Source organism: Lampetra planeri, chromosome 4 (genome assembly GCF_965212315.1).
Source record: "Lampetra planeri chromosome 4, kcLamPlan1.2.h2, whole genome shotgun sequence".
Taxonomy (NCBI): Eukaryota; Metazoa; Chordata; class Hyperoartia; order Petromyzontiformes; family Petromyzontidae; genus Lampetra; species Lampetra planeri.
In genome coordinates, this window is record NC_136110.1 from 12,535,801 (window position 1) to 12,554,531 (window position 18,731).

At 52.4% G+C, this 18,731-nt stretch overlaps 1 protein-coding gene across 1 annotated transcript in view; it reads left to right on the top strand.

The window, feature by feature from the left end:
* The first annotated feature begins 2,455 nt into the window (after nt 1-2,455).
* The window catches only part of LOC144717707 (regulator of G-protein signaling 14-like), a 144,382-nt gene continuing 128,106 nt past the window's right edge, over nt 2,456-18,731 (top strand). Inside the window, exons 1-2 of the mRNA XM_078593285.1 lie at nt 2,456-3,428; nt 17,027-17,206. Of these exons, the coding sequence (XP_078449411.1) occupies nt 17,108-17,206 (99 nt within the window). The 5' untranslated portion in view covers nt 2,456-3,428; nt 17,027-17,107. The remainder of the gene's footprint in view (nt 3,429-17,026; nt 17,207-18,731) is intronic.

The window sequence follows — 18,731 nt, forward strand, 5'->3', positions numbered from 1 at the left end:
AATGGGATATTACCAAAAAAAACCTCTCCAGTAGTGTGCGACTGTGGCCATCCAGGACAGAGACCGTACAACGTGTAACGACGCAGCGCCCGATCCACAAATACGAAGGAGACATCGCAGCGATACAACTGTGCTACACCCCAACGCGGTTGTCTGGCTTGAACCACCTGCATGTGACAATGTAGTCGTCGCTCTGCATCTACGACTACGATGACAACAAGAATAAGATCTTGACTTAAAACTTTCGTTACTGCAGGAATTCATATTCTTTGGTTCTTTCGGTAAAGTTACGTAGATAAAAAAATTATAATAAAAATAAAGTGAATTAAAAAACATTAATGTCGACTGTAGCCTGGTTCTTACTCGGAGTGAGTATACTGGCAGTCTTAATGTAGAATGTAACCTGGTTATAAAGTTTGGTGAGTGTACTGGCAGTCTAGAATGTAGACTGTAGTCTGGTTCTTAACCTAAGTGAGCGTACTGGCAGTCTATAATGTAGACTTATTCTTGGTTCTTTCAGTAATAAAAAAAAGTAAAATAAAGATCAAAATAAAAACAACGACGTTATCACAACACAAGCTACAGTCTACATTATAGACTGCCAGTACACTCACTCCGATTAAGAACCAGGCTACAGTCTACATTAATGTTTTTGTTTCATTTTTATTCACTTTATTTGTATTATTATTTTTCTATCTACGTGACTTTACCGAAAGAACCAAAGAATAAGAAGATCCTCACCATCGGGGCACAATAATCATCTGGCAGTGCTTCTGCTCACGCCACTGCACATAGGGGCTCCACCTGGCACTGGGGGTGTCACCACGGCGCCCGTGCAAGGCCAGGTGCACTTTGAGGGCACGTGAAGTGTCGAGGGCTCGCTACCTGACAGGAGGTCACGGGACCGTTTCAGTTTTCATTTATTAGGTATAGCCCTGTGAGCCATTCGGCTCTTGAATCGGGTGCAACCGCAAAAAAACACAAAAAAAACATGAACAAGAAAACATCTTAAAGTGACTATGCGCAAACAGAAAATCCAGGAAAAACTGCAAAATCTTCCAGAAAAAAAGCACCGTACACCAACGCTGTGCAAAAATCCCAGTGGGATGCAAGTCAAACAACAACCACAACAACCACAAGACAACTTAGGTGGTGCCATGGGTTGGCTGGCTGAGATTCGCCACTAAGTGGCGATGATGTCACCACGACGCTTGTGCCAGGCCATGTGCACCTTGAGGCCACGCGAAGTGTCGAACGCCCGCTGGCAAGAGGTCACGGGGCAGACCCAGCAGGTGTCACGGGTCGACTGAGATGACCGAGACGAGTGGCTGATGCACCACCTGTGCCCCCTACTGTGCTAACTTGCTGTGATTTAGCCACCCGGCTTTCCGCTCGTTGTTGTGAGCGTCGCTCCTCCGCCCTCCGCTGTTTGTGGAGGGCGACTGCCTCCAATTGCTGCCGGGTTAACACAAGAGACAAAGATCCCCCGTGTAGCCTGGACAGGCTGTTGGGGCAAGCGCTGTAGGGGAGCAGCACCTGTGAAGGGGGGTGGGTGGCCAGCACCACGCCCGACCGCCTTTCTCTCCCCGCTGCTGATATTTTACACACAGCACCCAGGTACACTAATTTTTTTAAGGCTGAGTCAACCTAGGAGATGCCAGGGCTTCAAATATTCGCCACTGGTTATTGGTGGTGAGAGGGGGGGATGTTGAACTCGGTTTGGTGTTTGGGCTGGGGGTGGGTAGCTCGGCGTGCTAACCACTGCGCCACCGCTCCCCGTGCACAGACACTCGCCTCCTTGCCACGTCAACACGGGGGCAGCACTGAGCTGGCGAGTCGCGAACACTCCACCTCCACACTCCTTCTGCTCCACCTCCTCCACCTCCACACTCCTGCTCCACCTCCACCACACTCCTCCACCTCCTCCTGCTCCACCTCCTCCACCTCCACACTCCTCATCCACCACACTCCTCCACCTCCTCCTCCACACTACTCCTCCTGCTCCACCTCCTCCACCTCAACACTCCTCCTCCTGCTCCACCTCCACCACACTCCTCCACCTCCTCCTGCTCCACCTCCTCCTGCTCCTCCTCCACACTCCTCCTCCTGCTGCTCCACACTCCTCCTCCTCCCTCCACACTCCTCCTCACGCTCCTCACTCCTCCTCCTGCACTCCCCTCCTCCTGCTCCTCCTCCACACTCCTCCTCCTCCCTCCACACCCCTCCTCCACACTCCTCCACCTCACTCCTCCTCCTCCTCCACACCCCTCCTCCTGCTCCTCCTCTCCACACCCCTCCTCCACACTCCTCCACCTCACTCCTCCTCCTCCTCCACACCCCTCCTCCTGCTCCTCCTCTCCACACCCCTCCTGCACACTCCTCCACCTCACTCCTCCTCCTCCACACCCCTCCTCCTGCTCCTCCTCTCCACACTCCTCCCTCCACACCCCTCCTCCACACTCGTGCCTCGCTCTCTCGCTCGCCGTGCCGCCCCCAACGCCCCCCTCGCCCCTCTCTCACGCACTTCGTTTACACTCACACACAACCACACACTCTCAAACACTGTCTCACACTACTCGCTCTCACGACTCGCTCTCTTCTCACTCTCACGTGCTCTCAATCACTCGCTCCCCCTCTCTGTCTCTCTCAATCACACACACACCGACTCACACACACTCACACACACCGACCCACACACACACAGACTCACACCCACACAGACTCACACACACACCGACTCACACACACATCGACTCACACACACCGACTCACACACACCGACTCACACACACCGACTCACACACACCGACTCACACACACACACACCGACTCACTCACACACCGACTCACTCACACAGACTCATATACCGACTCTCTCACTCACACACACACCGACTCACACACACTCACACACACCGACTCACACACACACACACCGACTCTCTCACTCTCTCGCTCTCACACACAGACTCACACTAACACCGACTCACACACACCGACTCACACACAGACTCACACCCACACACACCGACTCTCTCACTCTCTCGCTCTCACACACAGACTCACACTAACACCGACTCACACACACCGACTCACACACAGACTCACACCCACACACACCGATCTCTCACTCTCTCGCTCTCACACACAGACTCACACTAACACCTACTCACACACACTCACGCACACACACCGACTCTCTCACTCTCTCACACACACAGACTCACACAAACACCGACTCACACACACAGACTCACACCTACACTCACACACCGACTCACACACACCGACACTCTCACTCACTCACCCTCACTGGCCCTCTGCGTTGAGCGAGGCCACCCCCAAGCGCGAGCAGCCTCCCTCCACCCCACCGCATGCGGCTGCTGCTCCAGCGGGGCCGTACCGCCTCTAGGTCAACTTAGCCTCAAGTGAGTACTCCGACGGTACTCGTCGTTACGCCGCCCTCGTGGGTGGCAGCGCCGTGCGGGGAGACAACGGCGGCCACGCGTCGTGCCGGTCTCAATAGGTGCTCACTAACAACACGTTGCTGTCGAGAGTGATAACAATCCAACTTCCGTCACCAAGCTCGCCACGGAGACGTGCACCTAGCCTGGCACCACACTTCACCACACTTCACCACACTGCACCACACTTCACCACACTGCACCACACCTCACCACACCTCACCACACTTCACCACACTTCACCACACGTCACCACACTCTTCACCTCTCTTCACCATACTTCACCACACTTCACCACACTTCACCACACTGCCCCACACTTCACCACACTTCACCTCACCACACCTCACCACACTTCACCACACTGCACCACACTTCACCACACCTCACCACACTTCACCACACTGCACCACACTTCACAACACTTCACCAAACTGCACCACACTGCACCACACCTCACACTGCACCACACTGCACCACACTTCACCACACTGCACCACACTTCACCACACTTCACCACACTCTTCACCACTCTTCACCACACTTCACCACACTTCACCACACTGCACCACACTTCACCACACTGCACCACACTGCACCACACTGCACCACACTTCACCACACTTCACCACACCTCACCACACTTCACCACACTGCACCACACTTCACCACACTCTTCACCAAACTGCACCACACTGCACCACACCTCACACTGCACCACACTGCACCGCACTTCACCACACTGCACCACACTTCACCACACTTCACCACACCTCACCACACTGCACCACACTTAACCACACTTCACCACACTGCACCACACTGTACCACACTTCACCACACTGCACCACACTGCACCACACTCTTCACCACACTTCATCACTCTTCACCACACGTCACCACACTTCACCACACTGCACCACACTGCACCACACTTCACCATACTTCACACTGCACCACACTTCACCACACTGCACCACACTTCACCACACTGCACCACACTTCACCACACTGCACCACACTGCACCACACTTCACCACACTGCCCCACACATCACCACACTCTTCACCACTCTTCACCATACTTCACCACACTTCACCACACTTCACCACACAGCACCACACTGCACCACACTTCACCACACTCTTCACCACACTTCATCACTCTTCACCACACTGCACCACACTTCACCACACTGCACCACACTGCACCACACTTCACCATACTTCACACTGCACCACACTTCACCACACTGCACCACACTTCACCACACTTCACCACACTGCACCACACTTCACCACACTGCACCACACTTCACCACACTCTTCACCACACTCTTCACCACACTTCACCACACTTCACCACACTACACCACACTTCACCACACTTCACCACACTGCACCACACTTCACTACACTGCACCACACTTCACCACACTGCACCACAATGCACCACAATGCACCACACTGCACCACACTTCACCACACTGCACCACACTCTTCACCACTCTTCACCACACTCTTCACCACACTGCACCATACTTCACACTTCACCACTCTTCACCACACTGCACCACACTTCACCAAACTGCACCACACTTCACCAAACTGCACCACACTGCACCACACTGCACCACACCTCGCACTGCACCACACTTCACCACACTGCACCACACTTCACCACACTTCACCACACCTCACCACACTGCACCACACTAACCACACTTCACCACACTGCACCACACTTCACCACACTTCACCACACTGCACCACACTTCACACTGCACCACACTTCACCTCACCACACCTCACCACACTTCACCACACTTCACCACACTTCACCACACTGCACCACACTTCACCTCACCACACTTCACCACACTGCACCACACTTCACCACACTGCACCACACTTCACCACACTGCACCACACTTCACCACACTGCACCACACTGCACCACACTTCACCACACTGCACCACACTTCACCACACTCTTCACCACACTTCACCACACTTCACCACACTGCACCACACTTCACCACACTGCACCACACTGCACCACACTGCACCACACTTCACCACACTTCACCACACCTCACCACACTTCACCACACTGCACCACACTTCACCACACTCTTCACCAAACTGCACCACACTGCACCACACTGCACCACACCTCACACTGCACCACACTTCACCACACTGCACCACACTGCACCACACTTCACCACACTTCACCACACCTCACCACACTTCACCACACTGCACCGCACTTCACCACACTGCACCACACTTCACACTTCACCACACCTCACCACACTGCACCACACTTAACCACACTTCACCACACTGCACCACACTGTACCACACTTCACCACACTGCACCACACTTCACCACACTTCACCACACTGCACCACACTTCACCACACTGCACCACACTGCACCACACTTCACCACACTCTTCACCACACTTCATCACTCTTCACCACACGTCACCACACTTCACCACACTGCACCACACTGCACCACACTTCACCATACTTCACACTGCACCACACTTCACCACACTGCACCACACTTCACCACACTGCACCACACTTCACCACACTCTTCACCACACTCTTCACCACTCTTCACCACACTTCACCACTCTTCACCACTCTTCACCACACTTCACCACACTACACCACACTTCACCACACTTCACCACACTGCACCACACTTCACCACACTGCACAACACTTCACCACACTGCACCACACTTCACCACACTGCACCACACTTCACCACACTGCACCACACTCTTCACCACTCTTCACCACACTCTTCACCACACTGGACCATACTTCACACTTCACCACTCTTCACCACACTGCACCACACTTCACCACACTGCACCACTCTTCACCACACTGCACCATACTTCACACTTCACCACTCTTCACCACACTGCACCACACTTCACCACACTGCACCACTCTTCACCACACTGCACCACACTTCACCACACTGCACCACTCTTCACCACACTGCACCATACTTCACACTTCACCACTCTTCACCACACTGCACCACACTTCACCACACTGCACCACACTTCACCACTCTTCACCACACTGCACCACACTGCACCACACTTCACCACACTGCACCACACTGCACCACACTGCACCACACACTTCACCACTCTTCACCACACTCTTCACCACACTGCACCATACTTCACACTTCACCACTCTTCACCACACTTCACCACACTTCACTACACTGCACCACACTGCACCACTCTTCACCACACTGCACCACACTGCACCACACTTCACCACACTTCACCACACTGCACCACACTGCACCACACACTTCACCACTCTTCACCACACTCTTCACCACACTGCACCATACTTCACACTTCACCACTCTTCACCACACTTCACCACACTGCACCACACTTCACCACACTGCACCACACTTCACCACACTGCACCACACACTTCACCACTCTTCACCACACTCTTCACCACACTGCACCATACTTCACTCTTCACCACACTGCACCACACTTCACCACACTGCACCACACTGCACCACACTCTTCACCACTTTTCACCACTCTTCACCACACTTCACCACTCTTCACCACTCTTCACCACACTCTTCACCACACTCTTCACCACTCTTCACCACTCTTCACCACACTTCACCACACTTCACCACACTACACCACACTTCACCACACTTCACCACACTGCACCACACTGCACCACACTTCACCACACTGCACCACACTCTTCACCACTCTTCACCACACTCTTCACCACACTGCACCATACTTCACACTTCACCACTCTTCACCACACTGCACCACACTGCACCACACTTCACCACACTGCACCACTCTTCACCACACTGCACCATACTTCACACTTCACCACTCTTCACCACACTGCACCACACTTCACCACACTGCACCACTCTTCACCACACTGCACCACACTTCACCACACTGCACCACTCTTCACCACATTGCACCATACTTCACACTTCACCACTCTTCACCACACTGCACCACACTTCACCACACTGCACCACACTTCACCACTCTTCACCACACTGCACCACACTGCACCACACTTCACCACACTGCACCACACTGCACCACACTGCACCACACACTTCACCACTCTTCACCACACTCTTCACCACACTGCACCATACTTCACACTTCACCACTCTTCACCACACTTCACCACACTTCACCACACTGCACCACACTGCACCACTCTTCACCACACTGCACCACACTGCACCACACTTCACCACACTGCACCACACTGCACCACACACTTCACCACTCTTCACCACACTCTTCACCACACTGCACCATACTTCACACTTCACCACTCTTCACCACACTTCACCACACTTCACCACACTGCACCACACTGCACCACTCTTCACCACACTGCACCATACTGCACCACACTTCACCACACTGCACCACACTGCACCACACACTTCACCACTCTTCACCACACTCTTCACCACACTGCACCATACGTCACACTTCACCACTCTTCACCACACTTCACCACACTGCACCACACTTCACCACACTGCACCACACTTCACCACACTGCACCACACTGCACCACACTCTTCACCACTCTTCACCACACTTCACCACTCTTCACCACTCTTCACCACACTCTTCACCACACTCTTCACCACTTTTCACCACTCTTCACCACACTCTTCATCACACTGCACCATACTTCACACTTCACCACTCTTCACCACACTGCACCATACTTCACACTTCACCACTCTTCACCACACTGCACCATACTTCACACTTCACCACTCTTCACCACACTTCACCACTCTTCACCACACTGCACCATACGGATTGCCGCTCGCCACTGACGTGAGCCGGGCCCGGGGTTGTGAGCGCGCAGTGTGCTAACCATTGCGCCACCGCTCAATCGCGACGTGTGTACACGTGTGTGTGTGTACGTGTGTGTACGTGTGTGTGCACAGGTGTGTGTGTGTAGGTGTGTGTAGGTGTGTGTGTGTAGGTGTGTGTGTGTAGGTGTGTGTACACGTGTGGAGCGGTAGTGTAGCAGTTAGCGCGCTGCCCTATGAACCTGGCGACCCGGGTTCGATTCCCGCTCACGGCCAACACCCAGTGACGATTATCTGAACCGGTCCTGGGCCTCCCCTAGGTCGACTCAGTCTTAAATGAGTACCTGGTGCGGTGTGTAAACATCGCCACTGGGGAAACAAAGGCGGTCGGGCGTGGTGCTGGCCACCCACCCCCTCGTGTACCGTTCCGGCCTTCATAGGTGCTCGCTAACAGCACTTGCCCCTACAGTCTGTTCAGGCTATACGGGGGATCTTTATTTTTGTACACGTGTGTACGTGTGTGTGTACACGTGTGTGTGTACACGTGTGTGTGTTAGACTGTTAACACGGCACTGTGCGCATGAATGGAAGGTTTTGTGTATGAATCATTTTTGTGTGGGGGGGGGGAGCTGTTGGTGTGCGTGCGTGTGGTGATGTCAACCTGTGTCAATGTGTCTGTGTGTGTTTCTGTGTCTGTGTGTCTGTGTCTATGTCTGTGTGTGTGTGTCTCTGTGTCTGTGTGTGTCTCTGTGTCTGTGTGTGTCTCTGTGTATGTGTGTGTCTGTGTGTGTGTGTCTGTGTGTGTGTCTCTGTGTGTGTGTGTCTCTGTGTGTGTGTGTCTGTGAGGAGCGGTGGCGTAGTGGTTAGCACTCCGCTATGAACCCGGCCACCCGGGTTCGATTCCCGCTGCTCACCGCCAACACCGTAGTGACGATTATCTGAACCGGTCCTGGGCCTCCCCTAGGTTGACTCAGCCTTAAATGAGTACCTGTAAACATAGGCACTTGCCCCAACAGTCTGTTAAGGCTACTGGGGGGATCTTTGTCTTTGGTGATGTAGTAGAGCGCCAAGCGCGCTGCACTACGAACCCGGTCACCCGAGTTCGATTCCTACTCACGGCCAATGACGATTATTTGAACCGGTCCTGGGGGCCTCAAATGAGTACGATGTGTCAACATTTCCACTGGGGAGACAAAGGCGGTGCTGGTCACCCCGTGTAGATGCTGCTCGCTAACAGCACTTGCCCCCACAGTCTGTTAAGGCGACAAGTGCCGTTACAATGCGCAGCGCGCCCCCATCTCCTCGGAACTCTAAGCTCAGCAGGACGCGCCTGGACAGCAATTGAATGGGCCTGGACAGCGCTTGGATGAGCTATCGTCATGCATAACAGGTGTTATAGGCTGTGAAGGGCACACCGAGAGGTCAGCAGAGATCAGTGCGACTACGCTACCCGCATTCACCAAATGTGATTGTGTATTTGAAAGCGAAGAACTTTTGAATCGGTCACTTAATCTTTTAGAAAGGGCCCCGAAACGTCGCCTATTAAATACAACACTGTGTTCCTTTTAAGGCCGTAGTTTTAATGCCACGGAACGTGTTGAGTTTGTTATTTGTCGTCGGTATTTATGCTTTTGCACGACTGCTAATGCAATAGCAGCATCAGCATCTTCATCGGATTGTGCGTTCAATATCCCACCACCTCGGCTACAGCGGTCTCTCTAGCTTGGCGGAGTTTACACTCGGGAGAGAGTATAAACATCACTGCTCCAAACGCGATGGATTTCCCGTTAGAACCCCTCAAAGTGCGGCGTGTCTGGAGGAGAATGAAACATCGCCCTGATGGAACCACTCGAACCGAGACAACTCATAGCCCAGTGACGAGACTGGGATGACTTATGAAAGTCGGGCCCAGTGGGGCCCAAATTGCCGTGCGATCTCAGGTGGCCCCCCAAAATGGGGGGCTTTGTCCAAAAAACTAAAAACAAACAAACAGGGCCCGGTGAGAAATAATTATTGGGAGTCTGCCGAATATTGAGGAGATATAATGCCAAGTGAGAGCGTAAATAAGCAATCAAGCGTGCGCAGAGGTAACACAATATTTAAATTTTTAAAAATATTAATACATTTGTAACTATGGCCACATTTGACAATTCCCCCACAGAGAATCGGTCCACCGGCCCGCGCAATGGACCGGCCCACCGGGCATTTGTCCTACGGACTGCTGCCCCTGTGGATTGTCCGGGCCTGCTCACACCCGTCTACCCCCCCCCCTCACTACGTTGTCATTGACAGCGAGTTTTAGTGGTGGGGGTCGCTAAATTACTTTTTATGATGCCCCCCCCACCGCCACTCCCTTGTGGTGCCACTTGTGGGCAGAACTACGATGGTTTGTGTTGTTGTTGCACTCACGGCCCAGGGCTGGAAATAGGGAGAAATTACTCTGGCAACTCATAAATGGTTCAACCCCCCCCCCCCCCAACTAGATCTGAGGAGGAAGGAGGAGGGGGAGGAGATTCGCTTTGTGTGTGGGTCTCTGTGCGTGTCTGTGGCTATCTGTGGCTCTTTTTGTTCATCTAGGGGGGGGGGTCTATCTGTGATTCAAATTTTAAAAAAGATGAATAATTGATTCATTCCAGAACGCAGTTGCAGGGTTCACATTTTTACACTCATCACGGCGATTCCGGCCTATTTCCGCCACCGCTGATGGCCATGGTGTAGAGCGGTGGTCTTCATCTCAAGGCCTGCAGGTCACTCGCGGCCCCTGGTGGCCTTTACTGCGGCCCCCGACAATACGCGAATTCGAACATACAGGCGGTGTGGGGGCCCTCACACCTCGGAAAACGTGTGGAGTCTGTATGCAGACTGTAGTGGGCACTTCGCTGGGTCGGTGGTCGTGGTGGCGGCTACGGACGCCTGCAATGCAGCACTGTGGAGGCGAGGGTTGGTGGATCACAGGAATGTTGGGTGGGCGTCGAGGTGCCGTACCCTGGGCTCGCCACGAGAAAGCAGTGCAAGCGAGTGGACTAATCGCCATCTGTTTCCATCTGGATGGAGCGTTGCCCCTTTGCGTATGTGGGTTCCCTCCCACGTGTATAATAAACACCGATCATTCATTGGCTGAAAACATGTTAAAGTCAACAAACTAATGTGGCAAAGACTCGGTGTGGCTTTTCTGGATCAACAAGTACATTATTACTACTTACCAATAACTTCTGTTCATCGAGCAGTGGTGGTTTAGTACGGCTGACCGTGCTGATTAGCCACAGAACGGCAAAACTCCCTCCAGAGTTTACACAAATACTGCCGAGTAACTACAAGTCCGGAAGACCAATCGGCCGGCTGACTAGCATTGTTCATTACGTGGCAGTTACGGACGAGAAGGGGATGTTTATCGAATGGGCCCGTGATGTGTCCTCTCCAAGGAGGCCAGAGGGCCCTGAGTGGGATGTTGCGTCCACTCCGCTGTTAGCCGAGCCGACCTTAGAACCAGGCGTGACATCGCTACCCACTCATCCACGTCACGTGCTCTCGCCCATCTGGCCTTGGTTTAAAACTACAGCAACAACCATGCAATTGTGTATGTGTGTCGATATTGTTTAACTATGTTGCTACGCTCACTCGTGGCTACTTCGTGTTCTTCTAGCCAAGTGTTTTTTTTGTTTAATCTCAAAACCGTGAGAGCTGACGACGGCTTTGGAGGCCATCCAGTAGTAGATTGTATTCTATTTTTTGTGTATAGCGGTACAGTTGTGTTCAGATGAATGTCGTCTTTCTGTTCCTCCGTTGAAGGAGCGCAGACTTACAGTGATTTACAGTCCATAGTGTTGGTTGCATGGCCACAGTCACCACTACTGTGGCTGAGTCTTTCATTATCCATTCGTGAAGGAGATGAGCTCATCGGCCTGTTGATATTCTGATGCGGCTGATGGTTACACCGCCGGTGTCTTCAAGGAATTGTCAGAGCCCGGAGGTGCGATGTGTGGGTCTCGAATGAGGAGTTTATTCTGGACGTCCGCGTTGTTCCACTCGGTTCGCCAGCCTCCCGTTGGACCTGGGTGAGATTCTAGGACGGTGACAGTGGCACGATCCCAGCAGGGGGATGGGGCACTTGAGTCGGGGACGAGGAACATTGTTGAGGTGTTGGTTGATGATGGGTAAAGGTCGTTGTCGTTGGCAAGAAAACCTGTACACTACCTTGCAGTTTGTATACCTCTGTGGATATTTGGTGGCAGAATGTTCGCCGGAATATGAAGCCAGGGGGATTGTTGTCGGTTGCAGTGTTCCCGTTACGATGGAGCGCATGGGGTTTATTTAATTGTGCGTGTGGCAGTTTTGTGTAGAGAGCTGCCGGACCAGGCTGGAGGGCAGTGCCTGTGCCACCGTGTCGATGAGTGACAGGGCGGCAGTTCGCATCCCCGTGGCGAGGGAGGACCCGCAGGAGTCGATCGCCCCGACCCGCGGGCTCGCATGCACCTTGAACTTCTTTGGCACCCTACGCGGCCCACCGTGCCAAATCGCCCTGCGGCAAGAACGCGAGGCAGAGCAGCGATGCCCACAAACAATGAGAGCATCGGGTGACTGCAGCATAGCAATGTGGCACGGCGGGCAGTGGAAAGCATCCACGTCTCGTTATAATCATCATCATCATCATCGCGTCTCCCGTTAGCACTTTTGGTCACATACGGCGCGAAAGAAGTTCAACGCACATCGTCGTCAGTCGTGCATCGACCCACTGCTGGATGAAGGACTCGCTCCGTCTCTCCGGGGCGGCCGCGTCCTCTCCCTCGAGCGCGTTCCCTCCTCTGGGTCGCAGTCCGGTGGTCGTTCATTCTGAGCCACCGGTCGCCACCCCGCGTGTACACACACACATCGCCGCCGCCGTTGAATTGGTTGGCAAAATCAACCTGGCCGAGCTCGGTTAGCGGCATCGTGGTTTGCCATGGGACGTTTGAACGAAGTCGCCGATGCATTGTGGTGGAGTCGGGGGGCAGATTCAGGGCTACGAGTTGCCCACGGCTGATAGGAAGGAAGGGCCAAAGTACGTGTGACAGTGTTGCCTTGTTACTCACGAACTTGCTCTCCGTGATCTTGGATATCCGCCAATCACATTTGGAACTCTATACGACTGCATAGAGAGAGATATAAAGTGATGAGAGAGATAGAGAACTTCTCGAAACTTTAGACGCATCTGCAGCCGTTGCACGTACGGTATCTGTAGGCCAATATCTGTGAAATTCACGAGCATCTCCGTAAAATATCCCGCGCGAATAATGAAGCAATTCAATATTTAGCAACAACAAAAAATATGAAGTCATCAAAAGTATTAATTTACCTAAGTAAATGTAACACATTTACGTGACTCTTGGTAAATTAATCAAACATAAATCACTCACTGCACTTATTCCTTCAGACAACATTTGTCTATTCATAGCTTTAAGCTATGGCAAAGGCATGCATTATGTGATGCACGATGTGATATCATGACGTCACGTATGATGTGATGTCATGATGACATGCATGATGTGATATCATGACGTCATGTATGATGTGATATCATGACGTCATGCATGATGTGATGTCATGATGACATGCATGATGTCATCGTAATACAAAGACAATGTCCACGACCATCGCTCAGCTGTTACTTCAACATTGAATGGAGGGCCTTAAGGAGGCCCTCCAGCGGATGAGGGCCCAAGTCCTCATTGGCCTATTGGGTTAATCCGCCCTCCCCCCGCTGGGTGGATTTGCAGTGATCGCCGGACGATTAAATTTGAATGATTCGCTGCGTACGGCGGTAAAGCCTCTGGCAAGACGATGGGAAACTCGTGGACTATTGTTATTCACCATTATAGATATGGGCTATTATCCACCATTATAGAGATGGATTATTTTCCACCATTATAGATATGGGCTATTATCTACCGTCATAGATATGAACTATTATCCACTGTCATAGATATGGGCTATTATTCAACATTATCGAGATGGGCTATTATCCACCAGAGACACTTGTGAACCAGTGGTTTAGCCATCGAGTGGGCTTTGGCAGAACACGTTGCTTGATCGTCCTCAGGCGGAAAAAATAATCCAGCAGTGGAACTGCTGAACCAGCGAGAGAGCTGTGACAACAAGAGGTTGAGGATGATTTTTTCCGCCTGAGGACTACCGCTTGTGTTGCGATCGAAACGTCGTGATATATTCTTTTTTGTTTTCTTAAATTTTTCTACCTACTTGACTTTACCGAAAGAACCAAAGAGTATGGATTCCTGCAGTCACGAAAGCTTCAAATTAAGATTGAAAGGATCTGTTTATCCGCACTCGTGAGTCGCGGACCTGCATTCCTCATCCGCCATTTGGAAAGCCATGGGAAAAGAATAATAACCACAATTCTAGCCGAGCACGAAATACGCCGAATCCACGGGAGAAGCCAGCACTGGGCCATAGCATTTGAACAAATTCTCCGTGATTTGGCTTCAGAGTAAATGCAGAGCGCTGGGTATGCAGGAGGTCGTGGGTTCGATCCCGACCCTGACCCCTGCAGTAGATTTGGAGTTTGAGTGTCTCTCTTCCTGTGGTCGCGTGGATTTTTCTCCGAGTCCTCTGGGGTTTCCCTCCACATTTAGAATCAACGTGCGTTCACGAAAAGCCACTTTTGTTGAGCTATCACTTGTGGCCAGGTCGCTTCTGAAAAAGAGCTAAGTAGCTCAGTGGGCCTTAGTTGGTAAAAAGAAGCTTAGTTTTAGTTTAGCGTGACGTTTTCTCTAAAAACAACGCGTTGACAGGCTGCTCATATAAGTGAAATGTCGCTGTATAAAAGAGCCATGCATATACGGTCTATATTTACTCCGCGTGGACAGTCTTGTGTATACGGTGCTATTTATACTAACCTGCCAAAATATACATTTCCAGCACTGATTTTGTTTTGTTTACAATTCGCTCACCGTGCGCACACACACACACAGCACCCATGGTGAGCCTCTGCTATATTTGCATGGACACACACACACACGCGGGGCACACTGGGCACGTAACTGCTCAAGCCAAGAGGATTTTTTTTTCTTTCACGCAAGAAAAATCAGAGCTCTGTGGCAAAGAGCAAAAGGAAGCAAAAATAAAGGGACGAAAACAGAGGCTCCTTTGATAGTCCCGTTGGCTGCGTGCGCTGCGAAAGGGCGGCTGGGAGATGGGCAGCGATAATTCCGTCTAAGATGCCACCAGAATTTTGTCTAAAATGCCACCGCACTGCTGCGACACGGACAGTATTTGACTGCTAAAATTTTCCACGCGAAAAGCCACTTGGTTGAGCAATCATTTGTGGCCAGGTCGCTTCTGAAAAAGAGCTACACAGCTCAGTGGGCCTTAGCTGGTAAAATAAAAAATAGTTTCGTTTGCAAACACATTTCTTAAAATCTACCCCCCCCCTCCCAGAACCCCCCCTCCCTACCTGCCCACACCGCTTCTATCCACCAGCAAGATGAATACGTTACGCCACAGGTGTGATCAGTAAGTCGCGCGCGGTGGGGTAAAGTGCGGGTAACCACCAACTCTTCCAAGACGCCTGGCCAGCGTGGAAGAGTAGGCCAAACAGCCTGCAGAGGGGCTCTCGAGAGCTCCTCCGTAGCGGAGGCCCTGCCGCTAGCCCGCGGGTCGGCAGCCTCTGGCTCCTTCAGGAGACCGCCTTCGTCACGTCGTTTATTCAGGACAACCGCCGTCTCGTATTCACCACATGGTGCATTGCGGCTCTTGAAATTTCGAGCTATTTTTTTTATTGAATTCCAAAAAAACGTTCCCTTCCTGTTATTTTGGCTGCCGACCCCTGCACTAGCCAGTGGCTCGAGCAAGAAATCAGAATCTTTGTTTGGACTGGAGGAGGAATCCGATGAGCTATGAAGCTCTTTTTCACAGATGTCCGGTAGAAATTGCAGGGCTGCACCTTTACCGTAACAATGGCAATCCAATTTGTATGTACAGCGTCTAAATAACTTGCCGTCTCGATTTCTTAAATTTCCATCACTTCCAATGTCGTTGCTGCTGTTTGCCAGTGCTGCTGCTGCCGCCGCTGCTGCCGCTGCTACTGCCTCATGACTCTGATGATTTGCCGGGTCGAAGGGATGGAATTCTCAGAGAAGTTTGGGAACCGAAATGACGGGGCGAGGATAACATCAAACGAGACGAGCTGCCTCTGCAGTTCGCTGCTAAAGCTCCGCCAACTCGGGCCTCTGCACGCGGTTGCGATGTGCAGCCGGAGGAGAGAGCGTGAGGAGTGAGTGAGCGAGCAGCCTCTCTGCATAGGAAGTGACTAACACCTCAAATATGATAAGGAGGAGAAGAAGGGCGGTGGGAGGCGTGTGGGAGGCGGTACAACCGCTTTGGAGCAGGGCAGAGAGAGACATCGGAGAGAGAGCGGGGCACGGAGAGAGAGTGGAGAGAGCGCGGGTCAGGGAGAGAGCACGGGGAGTGCGGAGAGAGAGTGAGGAGGGCCGATGGAAGGAGAGTGCGTGGTGGAGCTCGTCTGTGATTGACAGCGCTTCTCCTCCACTCGCCTCGCTGCAGTGCCACCCTAGCGACACGTAGCTACGTTCCGCGTTCAGCTGTAACACGTTTGCCCCCCCCCACTCCTCCCTCTCTGCCCCTGAACCGGCCGCCCGAACCCACAGCGCCTCCTCCCTCCCACTCCCGGGGAGTCGTGCAAGGCGGGCCCGCTGGAGCCCCCCCATCACCCGCTCCCCGCGGGCTCCATGTTCCACCTGCGGGGGCGGCAGGCGTCCTTCCGCCGAGTGCTGCACCGGCCTCCCAGCAAGCAGGGCAGCCTCTGCCAGTCCCTGGAAGAGCTGCACGTGAGTACCTGCACAGACCGCCCCCCCCCTCCTGCTCGCACCGGGGAGGCCACAAAACGCCAACGGGCCCGGCAAAGGGACGGCGCCGTTTGAAGGCGCCACGGTGGCGAGATGTGAACTACCTCGCCTGGTGTGCAGGAGGTCGTGCGTTCGATCCCCGACCCCGGCGCCTGCTGCTGTATATTCGGAGTTTGTGGTGTCTCCGCGTGGTCGTGTGGGTTTTGCTCTGGTGGCACCATTGAAGGTGTGATTGGTCAGGGGCGCCACGGTGGCGAGGCGTTCACTACTTCGCCTGGTATACAGGCGGTCGTGGGTTCAATTCTAAAATGCCACCGGAGAACTGGAGTGTCGTGTGAGTGCATCGCTGATGATTACTGAGTTACTCTAGCAATGACCTCATTTGTAATTCTGACCACTTCCATTATTATCATAATTTTTGGCATGCAGCTGCTGTGGTGCAATGGTTAGCAGCGCACCGGACTTGCTATTCGCAGGTCGCCAGGTGGCGAGATGTAATCCCTCGCCTGGTATACAGGAGGTCGTGGGTTCAATCCCAAAGCTGATGCCCGAATTTTGGAATTTGCATGTTCTCTCTCCACGTGGTCGCGTGGATTTTTCTCTGGGTCCTCTGGTTTTTCCCTCCACGTTTGGAACCAACATGCGTTTAGAGTATTTGGCTACTGCTATTAATGTCCACACAATGATCAGCCACTTCGTTGAGCTCTCATTTGTGACCTGGCTCAGTGGGCCTTACCTGGCAAATTTAAAAGTAGGTGTGTATCGTTTATAGTTTGAATCGTACATTTCACACACTCAGGCCTAATATGAGATAAGCTCCTAGCGAGTTCGGTATCTCTCGCTTGAACAGCCAAGCAGGTCCCCCAAAAACACCAAGCGGCCAGCAACAAATAGCACTGTTGAAGGTGTAATGGTTAAGAGAATATATAATTTCTCCCAGTCGGGGGTTGTTTAAACAAATTTTAAATCGCCCAAACAGAGACAAACGTGGTTTATGTTCTGGACACCATCCAACATATTTTGCATGGTGAGGAATCGATAAACTGGTGTCCATGCGGAGAGTTTATCTTGTGTGTGTGTACACACATAGCGTCACTCCTCAAAACTGTGTTTGTCCGTGGTTAGAATATTACTTGAGTCCTTAAATTCCATTTCTGTTCCACCTCGTATATGGTTCCCGTGTTTTTTAATTTCCTAATGCATCAGTCCAGTTGTCTCCAAGCTGCTGCATCATAGAGATAGATATAGACTCACAGAGACTCACAGAGATACATAGAGACTCATAGCGATACACAGATACTCATAGAGATACATAGCGATACATAGAGACTTGGTGAAAAATAGGCTGAGATTCGTCCACTCCTGGCCAGCTTGGCTCAACAAACTTGGTAATCTAAACGTGTCGGGTATTCTTAAAACGATGTCCGCCTTTGCCACTATCCCCCCCCCCCCCCCCCCGTCCGCTAGCAACGTGTTTTGTGTCGGGCGCAAGCACGGCCAGATCACA